This window comes from Solanum pennellii, chromosome 9, assembly GCF_001406875.1.
Source record: "Solanum pennellii chromosome 9, SPENNV200".
Taxonomy (NCBI): domain Eukaryota; kingdom Viridiplantae; phylum Streptophyta; class Magnoliopsida; order Solanales; family Solanaceae; genus Solanum; species Solanum pennellii.
This window is the reverse complement of record NC_028645.1, coordinates 81,891,293-81,907,032: the sequence shown is the minus strand read 5'-3', so window position 1 is coordinate 81,907,032 and position 15,740 is coordinate 81,891,293. Positions and strand designations below refer to the sequence as shown.

The 15,740-nt window shown below is 34.6% G+C and overlaps 1 protein-coding gene across 3 annotated transcripts in view; it reads left to right on the top strand.

Moving 5' to 3' along the window:
• Positions 1–15,740, top strand: part of LOC107031051 (DNA mismatch repair protein MSH1, mitochondrial) — a 53,865-nt gene that overhangs the window by 16,347 nt on the left and 21,778 nt on the right. The window contains exons 1-9 of one of the 3 annotated variants that reach the window (XM_015232250.1): positions 4,006–4,229; positions 8,104–8,227; positions 8,364–8,461; positions 9,934–10,009; positions 10,131–10,250; positions 10,832–10,879; positions 11,255–11,319; positions 11,619–11,704; positions 12,769–12,933. In XM_015232250.1, the coding sequence (XP_015087736.1) occupies positions 4,114–4,229; positions 8,104–8,227; positions 8,364–8,461; positions 9,934–10,009; positions 10,131–10,250; positions 10,832–10,879; positions 11,255–11,319; positions 11,619–11,704; positions 12,769–12,933 (898 nt within the window). In that variant the 5' untranslated portion in view covers positions 4,006–4,113. Of the gene's footprint in view, positions 1–3,990; positions 4,230–8,103; positions 8,228–8,363; positions 8,462–9,933; positions 10,010–10,130; positions 10,251–10,831; positions 10,880–11,254; positions 11,320–11,618; positions 11,705–12,768; positions 12,934–15,740 lie in introns of those variants that run through there. The other 2 variants (XM_015232249.2, XM_027911744.1) reach the window with 2 other exon arrangements.

Here is a 15,740-nt window from a genome sequence, read left to right as displayed (position 1 = left end):
GAGTTAAGGCAGCAATGGGAATTACTCAAGATATAAAGAGAATGGAATTCTTCTTAAGCATCAGCGAACTTGAACGTCACAGTATGATATGGATGATTATTAATGATAAGCTTTAATTCACTGAATGGTTTTTGTGTAGCTATTTTGTAAGGTCTAACCATAATGGGATCTTTTTTTACCTAGTAGAATGTCCACAAATGTGCATATATGTGAATGCTGTGGGCTTAAAAGTAGGTTGTTTTTGTATAACAAATACATGATTATGTTCAATATTAGTGCTTTTGTAAGTAGCCAACTAAAATGATCTTCAGATTGCTCAAGCAGTTGATCTAAACGGTAAGTTCATCATCTTCTACAAGATGTTTTTATTTTCTTCTTCTCTGAGACTATATTGAACTTTTCTTTTCTCGCAGACTATTCAACAGTTGGGGTAATCACAAAGATCCAGTCAGAAGTACAAAGTACTCAGATGCTATTTTGTCAAGTGTTGTTGAGGCTGGTGTTTATGTGTTTGTCATTGAAGGATAATGTTACAAAAATAGGGGACTTCTTTTGGGGAAAAATGTAATTGTATGTCTTTGTTGTATGGGTTAACTTTTGTAATTAAACAATGAATTATGCTAAGTTTCATTCACTTTAAATGAAGGTGTATATTTTAACTGTGAATTGTGTGTGAGTGAATTCTTTCCTGATGAATGTTGTCTCCTTTGGCTTAATCTGTACAGTCGAAGGCATATACCATTCTAGTCGAAGGCATCATCCATGAAGATCACAAGGAGCTTGCATCAGTAGTCCTAAGGGACTGCACCAGAAAGAAGTAATAAGTAGAAATACTGTTGAAAGGCTTGCTATGCAATATGAGCTTGAAGATATGGCAGTATGCTGATCTTTCACAAAACCAATGGCGTGTGGTCACAGGATGAGAAACTAACAAAGGTTCTTCATTAGCAAATGCTAAATACACCAAATAAACAAAGTTATTCTCATGCTGTATGTCAGATGGTAACTTTACACAACTAATAAACCTTCGGGATAATTGGTTTTCAGATATGGTAGTTGATTCATAAATAGGTGAGTGGTGTAACTTGTCAATTCTCACTAGCTTACTCTTGCTACTCAATTGATGTTACAAAAAAAGTTGTATATCTTTCTTTCTAGTGGCCTATTGCATGATAGAACAGACTGAAGTGAAGGCTCCAAATATAATATGTAACATTAGTACGCGGTGTTGCTCAATGTTAACTTATATGTATCTATTTTTGTTATGTGTACACATAATTATATGTACTAGCATATCAATAACTTTCAACTATTACAATATTGATCCCGTATTAACACATGTCATATATTGGTTCAACTATATGAGGAAGTTGAAAAATGTGGCATTCAAGTTTCCGTCTAAAACTTTGCCTAAGCAAAATGCAAAAAACAAATAAAAATACAATGGTAAGAAAGCTCTAAGATATAACAATACAAATAAATTATTTTTTAACAAGTATATAATGTTTATTAATTTTTAATATAACAAACATCAGCCAAAAAAATTATTAAACTCTGTATAATTAAACACTGCATAATTAAATCCCGCATAACTAAATCCTACATAACTAATACCTGCATAACTAATACCTGCATTACTAATACCTGCATAACTAATACCTGCATTACTAATACCTGCATAACTAATACCTACAACCAAACGGCTCATAAGTTTGTGACATGAAAGACAAATCTTGACATTTAGTTTTACCATTTTCAAACATCTTTCATGTGCTGTTCAATAGGAAAAGAAAGTTAACCAGAAATTAGAAAGTACTCAATCCGTCAGCTTTCACGCATCAACAATATGTATTAGCTAACTTTGTTCATTAAGGGATACCTATTACCTCCAATCAGCAACAAGTATCAGCTAACTTTCTCCACTTAGGTTAAAACCTTGACTTAATCCATTGAAAACCTATTACCTCCCACCAACAACCTATGTCAACTAACATTGTCCACCGTGGGATATCCATTGCCTCCCACCAGCAACAGGTACCAGCTAACTTTGTCCACCGAGGGACATCCATACCAACTAATTTTTGAGAAAGTAATTATTTAGGGTGATATTTATTTGTGCTTGGAAAACAAATAGCTATGGAATTAGTAAAATTTGCAATTAAATCACATTAAAAAAATGTCTAAGGTAATTTATCCTAAATACAATAGTGATATCAATAATAATATATTTGAATGTAATGTCATAATCAAGAATTTACAAAAATAATATGTTAGTAAATTTAATTACTGATATATGAAAACTGTTTCGATAAATTCTTGATTTAAAGAGTATAATCAACAAATAAAAGAACAAATAGTAAAATATAAGATAAGTATATTTTTAAATAGTGGTGTACAGTAGGACTCGATGACAAAATAAAATTGTAAGAAGAAGAGGATAGTCTTTACCACTCTCACACAAAAATATATCTCGCCACAAGTGATTTGCAGTAACACATATATATTTAATAAAATAATAGTATTAGCAAAACATATCAAATTGATGTGTTAGTTAGTCAGTTAATTACAGAGTTTGAGTTATTTATAAGAGAAATTGGTCAAATGCTTCCTTAATCTATTGCTCGATTTCCAAGTACACACGTAAATTTAAGGGGTGGGGGGTCTATAACCCCTTGAATTGTTTAAAATTAAAATTTTTGTACTCCTAAAAAGCCACAACCATATTTATGTTAATGGGTGAAACTTACGCATTTTGACACGTGAAAATTCCATTAGAAAAAGTTTTTCTTCAATTTTTTCATTTTTCTTTATTCCTTTCTTTTTCTTTTTCACCATCTCTCCAACACAAAATTATTTTCACCATTTTCTCCATTATCATAAACACCAAAGGTTCACCAATCACTACAATCTTAAAAAGGAAAAGGTCGGCAGTGATTTTGATTCTTATTTGTCATTTCATCCACTACTTAATTGGTGTTAAGATCATTTTCATGAATCCATATGTCAAATTTCTCAAATTAGAATTAATGAATAATAATGGAGGAAAGTCGAATATGGGTTTCATTAAAAATTTAAAATTCTTCGTTTGTTTGAATTGAAATTACAAATTTGAAGCTCCGAAGAACCAAAAAAAGAATTTGCCGATTGAATTAACCTTAATTTGTGGGTTGACCATGTACAAGGATGATTAACAACTCCAATAATATCGATAAAGAGTTGATTTTCAAAAATTCTTAATTCCATACACAAATTAGAATCAAGAAAAATGCGAAAATTCTATGGTACATCCGGTGAAAATAGCAGTGGCGTCAACAACGTTAAAATGACTAGTGATGGACAGATCTAATAACAAAGAAATTTCTATGAAGAAGAAAGAAAAGAATAAGGAAGAAGATAATATATATATATATATATATATGCACAAAAAGAAAGTTCTAATATTTGTTTCGCTGCTCACTCTCTCAAGGAGAGTGAAATACACTCACTTTGCCACATAAATATTTACGGAGATAATAATTCAGTTTTAAACGGTTCAAGTGGGTGATAGAATCCCGTAAAGTTTAAGTGTGTAATTGAGAATTCGATAATAGATTGGAGGGGCATTTGACTATTTTCTCTATTTATAATGATAGATAATCAAAGATATCTATTGACGTGTTGATTCAGTGTTAATTATGCAGTTGAATTACTTATAACTTATAAATACAATAAGTAACTTTTTTCCTTCTACCATTTAAAAAAAATAACGCGTACGTCATTATCTCCGATCATCTCCTATTAATAGTTCAGAAAAAAAACAATTGATTGAAATGATTGCAATTAAACACATTGAAACACCATTACTTAGTGATGAAAAGACAAAGGATTGGAGAATGACTGAACTAAGCACAAAGAAAATCTTATTTTAGAAAACGATTTATTATTTTCAATGTGATTATATTATTAAGTAAATTATTTCGTCCCAAATACCAATATCTACTAACATTCTTTGCCTAATGTTTAATTGTAATTCGTACAGATTTTATTTTTTTGAAAATAATATAAAGTACACCTTTCTCTGCCGGGAAGAACAAATACACACAGAGAGAGTGTATTGTGCACTGATATCGAGCAATGTATTGGGTTACGGCAAAGAACGTCGTCGTTTCAGTTCCCCGTTGGCGTTCACTGTCCCTTTTCCTCCGTCCACCACTTCGCCGGCGTTTCTTCTCTTTCTCTCCACATACTCTGTAAGTTCTTTCATTTTCTTGCATAAAGTTTTAAGCTTTTTATGTATTTGTATCTTGGTGTGGAGAAAATGTCACTAGTTGTGGGGTTAGTTAAGGGTGGGGTGGACAAGAATTTGTTATGTTGTTTGAAAAAGATGGGGTTTTTCTACTTGAATAAAGTTGAAAGCTTTTTATGTATTTGTTTCTTGGTGTGGAGAAAAGGTCAGTAATTGTTGGGTTAGTTAAGGGTGGGGTGGTTTGTGGAAGCTCAGAAGGCAAGAATTTGTTATCTTGTTTAAAAAAGATGGGATTTTTCTTCTTGCATAAAGTTAAAAGCTTTTTATGTATTTGTTTCTGGGTGTGGAGAAAAGGTCACTAATTGATGGGTTAGTTAAATTTTTGCCTTTGGTCTTAGATGCTGGATGCATAAATGAGGGTAACACCATTTTAATTTTTTGATCTACCAACTAGTACCCTTTTTTATTAGGTAGGTGTATTGTGAGGATGTGGGGTGGTGGTGGTGTGAGACTGTATCATGGATTTCGAGAGGAGGGACTCATTGCTTTTTGAAGTTGAAAGAGGATCCAAATGCAGTAAGGTCATCAATAAGAGGAACCGAATGCAGTATATCTTTTTTGAAATTGATTGTGCTTTTGAGTACAAGAAACAGGGATACAGAGGTTCTGAACAGAGGTTCCACAAGGTTGATGTTTTCAATCTTTAGTACCTGAATATTCACTTCTGTAATTGGAAGTGAGAAAGTTAATTGAATTCGCTGTCATTCTTTATTTCAAATTGTTGGATTTCACTGTTAAAATTGATACAGTCATGCTACTTTCTTTTTTGATGAAGTAATAAATTTCATTAGAAAGGGGCAAAAGCTTGCCTGTATACAAGAAGTATACCTAAAATAGAAAACCTTACAACAGGACATTTTTTTTTTACAAATAACACCCACTCATCTATAAATGTAGGAGAATCCTATGGGTGCACCAAAAAGAAATAAGAGAAAACAAGCTATTCTTCAAGTAAACTAAGTCTTTCTCTACTCCCTCAGAAGCTCCTCTATTCCTCTCTCGCTATGTGATCCACATAAATGCTAGAGGTGCAACATCTCATGCCTTGTAGGATTATTAGGATCCTTGTAAGTATTTTTTTCTCTTCTTTTGTTCCCTTCTGTTTGCAGGTCACCAACATATCCTTAATGCTGCAGAGTACAACATTACCATTTTCAAAAAGTAAAATATAATATTGTTTCTTTCACAGTGCTCACCATCACTTACTCAAGGATGAACCATCCAGAATTTCCCACCATAAACAAGAAGCTATCCGACAATGTAGATGAAGGTGATTCATCTTCTTTGCATATGAAACACCAACTGGCACTAGTTGTCTTTCTATTCCTCAAATTCTCCACTGTCAGGATCACTCACCTTGTAGCTAGCCAAGTAAAAAAACATACCTTTCTTAGTTCCGATATATGTTGAAAATCACCTACTCATGCTACTTTCATGTCAGGGTGACTAGTTCTGCCCAAGCTTCCACCTTTTTCTACTTCAGACCAATTGAGCTTTCTGGAGTTTAGATAGATCAAAATCATGAATGAAGGATAAACTATATTTGGCCCCCACCTCGCGCCAATGCTGCTTCCACCCTTTTTTTAAAAGTTATAGTACTATTGGAAGGTAGTCGGTGAACATTTTTGGTGGATTATTACAATAGTATGGTGTTGTATGTGGCACCTTTCTTGCCCAAGCATTAATCAAATTTGTTACTTTCTGAATTAAGAATAAGTGCAGGTGGATGACGAGGCACAATTATGGAAGTACTAGCAAAAAGTTATGTATGTAGATCATCTGTTCGATTTGTCCGAGTGAACTAGTTTAATACATAAGCTCCCATATAGACACACGTGATGTAGGAGCTGCAAGATGGATTGTCCATCAAATGATAGGTTAGAAAGATGGGCTCATATTAAATGTTAGTCCGCAAGCTACCTAAATGAGTTGTGCTTGAATAGGTGATTCATTTCCGAAAAGTTCACGCAGGAGTAGTCATCCAACCCTTCCTATCCGCTAGCTTGGTGATCTACTTAATCTCATTTTTCCATTAATTGTAAATGAGCTGTCTCATACTAAGAATTTAAAGCTCTCTCCAATTTGAAGTTTTTTTATCTACCAGAAACCCTTAGCTCTCCTATTTGACGAGGCTATCAAAGAGTAGCAGCTGATGTGATTCCATACTTGATGCATTACTTTTGTATAAGGGTGACTTTATAATCTTTGTTGTCTAAAAATGGGAAAATAAGATGAGTATCACTCGTTGAGTAGTCTCTCACCATTGCTTTATTCCTTCCTTGTACACCATTTCTTTGTGAATGCTATATATGCTTCTTGTTGTGAAGTAACAGCCAGTTACAGGTTCTCCTTGAGGCACCGTGTTAGCAGAGATTTGACTATACTCGATTTGAGGCTCAATGGTGCATTACAAGATAAGATAAATAAATGGGAAACTTACATAAATATACGATAGTAAAAAATATTTACAATTTATAGCAATAACATATATTTTTTCACTTGATCACTTTGAATACATTTATAATACAATTTTTATACATATTAAAAAAACAATTTATTATTCACATATAATACAAGTTTATTGATGAATAATACATTTATAGCACATTTTAATACACTTATAATACAACGATTCTTACCGAACAAGCATAATATATTTTTGAAAACAATTATAATACATATATATTGCATACATAATTCACTTTCAATACATATTGAAGGTTTAACATAGTGTTGCTATATATGGAAATAAATAAAAAGTATCGCTAAAATCAGTAATCATTTATCAAAAGGTGTCAATCCAAGTAATTTTTCCATAAATAAATAGATGAATTATATAAGAAGCGAATGGCTCTCTCTTCTAATATAACCAATTTCCTCCACAGTAAGACAACGTCTGATAGATTATCTAATCCCTTGCAATCCTAGTTACTAGCGGGGCAAGGAGCGTAGCTAGAGCTAGTCAGACACCCTTTTTTGGAAAATTAAGTTGTATGTATTTGTCAAATTCTACATTTAAAGGATATATATTTAAAGTTGGACACCCTTAACAAAAGTTATGCTTTTGGTGTATTGGTAATAGGTGTCCATTTAAATGAAGAAGTTCCGGGTTCGAACCCCAAATAGTACAATATTTTTTGTGACAGCCACACACCTTTATTCTTGGACACCTTAATAAAAATTTTGGCTACGCCACTGGGCGGGGGTTTAGTTTATTAACTGAAAACTTGCTCTTTCAGCCATGGAATGAGGAGCTTTCTCTTCCGTGTTTATAATTTCTGGAACTCTCATACCTGATGGTTTTGATACTGTCTTGTTTGGGCTTGATGCACTATTAATCCTGCGTATTTCATATTTTGGACAAGTTGTAGAAGGTTTCTTGAAACTGCATCTAGGTCTTTATATCAGTTTGAGGCTGAATCATTGATAGCTACTGCACCTGTGATGTTCTTTAAATGGTTTATGGAAAGATAAAGCTTTGAGGACTGAATAGATAGAAATAGAAGGCTTTAAGGTGTAAAGAGGATCAGAGTTTTTCTTGTATATTTGATAGTTAACTCAGAATTCTTAAATAGAGGAATAATCAATGACTTATGGTTGATTGTATCATAGTGCTTGCCTACAGGTTGTTGCGAGTTATACACACTTAAGATATTTGTGACTAAGGAGTTCCTTTTAATCATTCTAAGTTTCGGGATTAGATAATATGTGCTTCGATTGATTAAATTATTTTATATAACTCTCATATCAACTACTGATGACAAATTTCTGAATCCAAATAATTTTGTTTGCAATTTCTGTCACCCGCTGAGTGTCAGGTGCCGAGAGCAGATACGTTGCGTGAAGGAGCGGAAGTTTTTTGCCACAACGGCAAAAAAACTCAAACAACCAAAAAGTATTCCAGAGGAAAAAGACTATGTTAATATTATGTGGTGGAAAGAGGTTGTCTACATTTCTCTTTATGACTGGGTTGATTTATTGCAGAATTTAAATATGTGATTCTTTTCCTTTTTTTAACAAGTGTAAACAATTGTTTAATTAGTGTTTATTGTTGTGCCACCATGATTTTATGTTTTAGAGAATGGAATTCTTGAGAAAGCCTTCTTCCGCTCTTCTGGCTAAGAGGCTTACATATTGTAATTTGCTGGGTGTGGATCCGAGTTTGAGAAATGGAAGGTTAGTTCTTTCATGCTGTCTTTTGATCCTTCCTTTAAGAAATCTTTAAACTAGTTTTTCTTCCAATTCAAAGAAGAGTTTAATCATGGCTTTTGGGAGAATCTCAATCCTTACCATTTCAAAAGGAAAAAAAAAAGAGAAGGGTTCTGGGAGAGTTTCTTTGTTTTTGTCCATAAACTCAACTACAGGTTTTAATTTGTAAACTACATGAACAGATTTTCTGTATTTCTTAGTTTATTATATGAGAAATATAGGAGAAAAATATTATTGAATTGTGTTGTGTCTAAATTATTACAGGAGAGAGACCCTATTTATAGACACCACCGTACAATCCTTTACCAAGTAGGATGCTATTTACCACTCCTATTCCTATTCTCATTCTTATTCCTATTTAAGTAGAATCGCATATACCTATTCCTATTCTAACATATTCCTATATAGATTGGAATCTGAAGCTCCGCTGAGAAAAGTTTTAAACTTTCTTTGAGATCTCCTTGTCTTTCCTCGTTGATATTCTTGTTGTTTGCACATTCTTGGTTTAATATCCTCATATAGATATAATCTTGTCAGAAATGAGTTGTTGAGTTGTGAAAATGCAAACTCCAATATCTAAGTATTTCAATTTTTTCATGCTGAATTTTTCTGCCTATACTCGTATGGACATAAATATATTAAGAGAAAAATAATGAAAACACCCTTGAACTTGGTGTAAATTATTAGTTCCATACGAACTGTTGACAGCCTTAAAAAACACCCCTCTACTTGACTAACTAAACTTAGATACACCCCCGATATACAACATAGTAAGTGGTCTCAAACTCTTGTAAGAGTATAAGACTCTTAATAAAAGGCCGAGAGAATTGTTGAAAACACTCTAAATTTGGCAAAAATTTAGATGTATTTCACTCATGTTGCAAAATGCAGGGTGTATTTAATTCACTTAGTCAAGTAAAGGGGTGTTTTTAAGACTATCAATAGTTCAGGAATGAAATTAATAGTTCACGCCGTGTTTAAGGGTGTTTTTAATACTTCTATAATATATTAATAAAATACGCGCTGAATGATGATTGACAAGCTTTGCAAATTGCGAAAACCCATAATGATGTTCTTTGATTTTTGACACGGTTTAGGAAACCTTGTTTAAAAGCAAAATGAATCCAGGTTGCAACAAATTCGTTCAAAAAACAATTGTAGGGTACAGTTCAAGTTTGACCTTATCAAGAAGCAAAAAAAAGTTTATGTACAGAGTTCTAACTGTCAGGTCTACACACAGAAATGTAAAAGTTTAAACGTGTAATATACATATGCTTATGTCTCCTTGCGTCTTTGTCTATCTATTACTTGTCTCATATTGCTTAAGTTTCTTACAGAAGTCTACCTTTGTAAATTTATCATATGCTTGTGTCGCTTTGTGTTTTTGTCTGTCTGTTACTGAAGTTTTTTACCAAAGGTTACCTTTGTTAATTTATCAGTCTTAAAGAGGGAACACTTAACTCGGAGATGTTGCAGTTCAAGTCAAAATTTCCACGTGAAGTTTTGCTCTGTAGAGTATGCTTTTACCCCTTTCATCTACCCTTCTTTTAAAGTCACTCATTAGTTCCTTAATTAATGAGGCCTGCTGTGATCAAAATCAATGAAGAGTGCTTCTTGTTCTTCTTTGACTTTCCAGGTAGGTGATTTTTATGAAGCTATTGGATTCGATGCTTGTATTCTTGTGGAATATGCTGGTTTAAATCCATTTGGTGGCCTGCGCTCAGATAGTATACCAAAAGCTGGTTGTCCAGTTGTGGTACTGTTTTCATTTTCTTCTTATATTTATATTTTTTCAATTTTTATTTTCCGTTCAAAAGGTTTATATATTACATGGATCACATATTTTGCATGAATGCTAATGTAGGGTTCAGAACCGATTTCTCTTGTGATCAGATTTGTGACCATGTAGAAACCAAGCTTGAGACTGGATTTGTTTCTTTACCTCTTTTAACAGGGTGAAGAAGCTTTTAGTTATGTCTAAGCTGTTAATATGCCAATGAAATGGGGGATCATTTGATTTTCTCATTTTATTTCCTTGCTTTTACTTTTTTTTAATACTTTCAAGCCTAACTGGTTCCTTCTTTTAAAGCTCGTTGAGTGAAAATACCTTTGACTGCCTTATTTCCTTGAATTGGTTCCATATCGATATAAAATAAAATTTCTGCACTTCTAATCCGTCATCCTCCTGCACAATTATACCCGAGAAACTGCCAGCAGAGTATGCTGAGTTTTCTGATGTCCCTAAGTTGTCGTTTCAAGATAAATTTATGGTATCTATTTAATTTTATTCCGTCTCCCTTTGTCATGTAAACTGTGTTACTTTTTTTTTTTTTGCAGAATCTAAGACAGACGCTGGATGATCTCACACGTAATGGTTTCTCTGTGGTTAGTGCCATCCCCAAACTTTCAGTTGGAACTTTCATTATACCTTTTGTTGGATAAGTTCTTATATATTTCTTATACATGAGTGGTGAAGTGGAACTTTAAATTGGTATGCTAATGAACTTGTCAGAGTTGGCTTTTTCTCTTGAAGAATTAAAATGATGTCTTTTGTGAGTGAAGTTATGATCTGATTAATGCCTTGAAGTGCTGATTTCTTATGATGTTCTTTCGACCATTTGACTTGATATCTTCCAACTTCTTCCCTCCTACTCTTTTTTCCACATAAAGCTTCAAGTGCCTCTCTGTCCTCACTTCCTTTTAGTCATGCACAAAACAGATTTAGTAATTTGTACAGCTGTGTAATGTTTGCATTTGTAGTGTGTCGTGGAGGAAGTTCAGGGTCCAACTCAAGCTCGTGCTCGTAAGAGTCGATTTATATCAGGGTAATTACTTATAAATAGCTCAAGATTTCTTACAAGTACAATTTTATTTGTGGGTGCGATTATACAGTTTTTATTTGTATCACTTGGATTTTTTCATGTCAGTTGAATCTACTAATGTCTGCTAAGATGCAAAAATGTTAGTTGTGAGAAATGATTAAAGCTTTTCAGCATGCTAGCATAACCAAAATATCTTACATATTCGAAAGATCTACATCACTGACATTTTTATACTCTTAGAAAGGATGCTGAATGATCCTAATCTGTGGCGCCTTACACTTGGATTGGTCTTAATATTTTAGGCATGCACATCCAGGCAGTCCCTATGTTTTTGGCCTTGTTGGAGATGATCAAGATCTTGATTTTCCAGAACCAATGCCTGTTGTTGGTATGACGGGGAAAATTTTTCTTGCATAAATTGGTTTCTCTTGCTATTTAGTTTTAAAGCTAAATAATTGCTGCCCATGCATGGAACCAATGTTTTTTTGTGTAAATAATTTTCCAAGCCTGACTTCTTACTTTTTTCAGTACTCATAATGCTGACCTTGTGTTTATCAATATTTTCCCAGCAAATGCACTGTCCAGCTTTGACCTCTGTCATGACTGCTTGACCACTTATTCTCCAGCTAAAAGCCAGAATATGGCAAGCTACTAATCTCTCCAAGCTAATTTGGGTAGACTATTTTTTTTATCAAGTAAAACTATTCTCATTCATAAACCTGACCAAAACGGCCTATACAGAGGTTATACGAAAAGATATGATACCCTGCAAACTCCACCCAATTTACTATTCAACAAGGAACTTTCTGTTTACACCAAAAGAAAATAAGGGAGCGGAGACTACTCCTCAACTGCAAGAAACTTGACTCTACACCATCAAAAGCTCTCCTATTTATCTCTCTCCAAACAACCCACATAATGCAATTAGAACCACGGTCGAAGTCCTTTGGCTCCTCCTCCTCCCGCTCGTCCAACTGAGCATCCAAATCTTTCACGGTTCTTGGTATTATCCAAGGAGTGAGAAACCATCTAAACATATTCCACCATAACCTTATGGTAAGCCCGCAATAATGAAGAAGTTCATCCAGATCCTCGGCCGCCTCGTTGCGTATGTAAGACCAATTGAAGCAGACAAGCTTCTGCTTTCTAAGATATTCCATTGTCAAAATAACCCCTCTAGTGGCTAGCCAAGTAAAAAAAGAAACCCTCCTAGGCAGACATGAATCATCACTATCTGTTCCTCTCTATTTAGACCCATTTCATTCCAAGATTTTATAATTCAGAGCTTTCCTATGCTAAAAGTCCTATTTCTACTGACTAGTGACTGCTCCCTTGATCACTTAAGTAGCAAAAAGTTTTTTTGTTCATTAGCACCTCATATTTATTAGTTATGAAAGATTAAGCAATTTCACTTGCAAATCACAAACTAAGATTCTTATTTGGTGGGTACAGGAATATCCCGTTCAGCGAAGGGGTATTGCATTATCTCTGTTTACGAGACTATGAAGACTTACTCTGTGGAAGATGGCCTAACTGAAGAAGCCGTAGTCACCAAACTTCGTACTTGTCGATGCCATCATTTGTTTTTGCATAATTCATTGAAGAACAATTCCTCAGGTTTGCAGATTGTTCTTTTGTTTTTACTGTTGCTTATTAGGGAGTTAAGTAGCTCGGCTAAGGGACCTAATACCCACATACTCTGGCATTCTAGTTATAGTTGCATATATTTGTTTGGATGTGTGTAGGTGAAGTTAAATTTGAGATAGAGACCAATTTGCCGTGTCTCTGCAGGAGAACAATTTGGTTTGATAGCATAAAGTATAATCCCAATGGCTTTTTGAAATCTAGAACGTTAGGATAGAGGCTTATCTGTGCTCATGGAAAGTAGTAGAATAAAATACTATTTTTGATCGGTATAAGATACAAAGTTCCACCTGAATGAACTTGTCAAAAAAAAAAAAAGAGTCTCACCGGAATGATATGACAAGGTGTCCACCCTTTATAGGTTCCATCATTTCATGTACAACAACTAGAATCGTCATACAAAGAATAGTCTGTTTATTACAAATCTTCATGAGGATCAATACAATAAACTTCACAATTGGTTTCAGATCATCTGAAGTTGTTAGGAACGATCCAGATCAGGGGGATGGTACGAATGGATTGAGAGAGGCCGTAATCTTATCAGAACAACAATGTTCAAGAGTAAGACAATGAGGTGGCTGTGTGACCAAGACAAACTAAAGGAAACATCGTAGGTGAAGGGGTATTCTATTAAAAGTTGGAGACTTTATGACCATTTTTAGGACACTTTCTGCGCAAGAAACTACAACAGTCATGGCCGGTACATTACAATCATTAACATTCAAGGTAGGGGGACATCAATTATTATTGTCCCTGAGAGGACATTTAATTCAGGGTAGATGGAGATTGCCTTAAAACCATTTAAGACAACAGATTCAGGGCTCTTATATTCGGATTCTGTCCTGATAAGCCTCAAGACAGATGGGAGCTGCGAAGTCAAGGCATGGGGAGATCCTTTATATTGAGAGTGAACAATCACACATCGAGCTTGGTTGAAAAACAGTCAATAGCAACCTTTGACGTCCCAATCCTGTTGGAAATTCGCAGATGGGTGAGTAGCATATGGAAGCAGATACATATAAATATTTTTGAGATGGATTACAATAGCTTCTTGTTTCTCTTCAAAGCTATCAGCGACAACAACCACAACTTATCCAGTATAATTCCACAAGTAGGGTCTGGGGAAGGTCAAATGTACTTAGACCTAACCCCTACCTTTGTAGGGGTATAGAGGCTGTTTTGGATAGATCTTCGGCTCAAAAGAAATGTTTCTGAAGCAGGATTGTATGAATAATATAACAAAATAGCAAAACAAATGAGGCAATAGGTAGATATACATATTGACGAAAAAGAGACTACGTGACTATTAAATAATCCCTACCTCTCCTCGAAGCTATTGATGGTACATATTCTAGAAGGAACCTGGTTCCTGATGAATTTCAAGATTTTCTTTCAATGGTGGAGCCACTGTTGTCAAAGGTGTGCGTAGAGGCATAATATTGGAGATCCGATATAAGTGGACGCGGTGGTCAGAGTTTCGGTGGGAGCGGAGAAGAATGAAAGAAGTATAAATCAAAGGATAACAGAAGAATCCTACAGTCGGGATGAGCTCAATTCAAAAAGTCAGGACACTGCACGTGGTGAGCAACAGGAAAGCATATGACTTATTTATAACTAACATGGCCTACCACATGGACATGAGCTATCTTTTTGTTAAGGCCATGGGAAAGTAGAGGGGAAAAACGTTTGCCCTTTGCCCCCCCCCCCCCACCATCATTTTGCTCAAAATCTGCTGGAATCATAAACCAAAAGAAGCCCTTCTTCTATAAAGGCCTGATCCAATAATCGAAGAAGTGTCTGCTAATACTAAGACACAAAGCAGTTAAACGATTAAAGAGATTGTTGCGAGGCATATAGTTCATAGTTTTCAGAGAGAACTCAGAAGAAAAAAATGGGTAACAAGTTGAAGAGAACCAGCATGTGTTTACTTCTGTGGACCAAGCAATTGTACTTATGCATGAAAAAGAAAAGCATGGAGTATTCACTTGGATAAAATTCATGATCAGAGGAATCTCTCTGATGAAATTTTACCAAGACATCCCTCTCCATGGAATATAAAGAGATTGTGAAACATAGAGAAGAAGCACGGGGACAAAGATCCAGAGCTTTATGGTTTAAGTTGGGAGTACAAAATACAAGCTATTTTCATAGAGCAGCCTATGCCACAGAAGATATAACAACATTGATCAGTTGCAAGTGGAAAGGGTACTGATAAGAGATCCAAAGATTATTAAAGAAGAGAAAGTGTCTTTCTACCTGAACCTCTACACATAAACAAAGGAGTGGAGTCCTCAAGGTGGTATGAGGGATTGGCCTAGGATAAAAGTTCAGGATAATGAGATGCTTCAAAACTCGTTTTTCCCACAAGAGATATGGGATTGGGAAGCAGTGAAGTATGTTGCAGGGGATAAAGTCCCAGGTCTGATGGTTACTGATATTTCTTTATAAGGTGCTAAGAGGTGGTCAGTACAGATGTCATAGCTGTTGTACAGAATTTATATGAGCAATGCATATTTGGAAAAAGCTTCAATGCAACTTTTGTGGCCATGATCCCCAACAAAGTTGATGCGAAAGAACTAAAGAACTACAGATCGATCAGGCTAGTCAGGAGTGTTTACAAAATTATTTCAGAGGTGTTTTTTTTTTTTTTTTGAGGAGGTAGAACTATTGAATGAGAGGCTAAAGAAAGTGGTGGCAAGGTTGGTAGATGCACAACAAATGAACTTTATAAAAGGATTACAATGATGGATGCAACACTAATTGCTAATCAATGTGTAGAC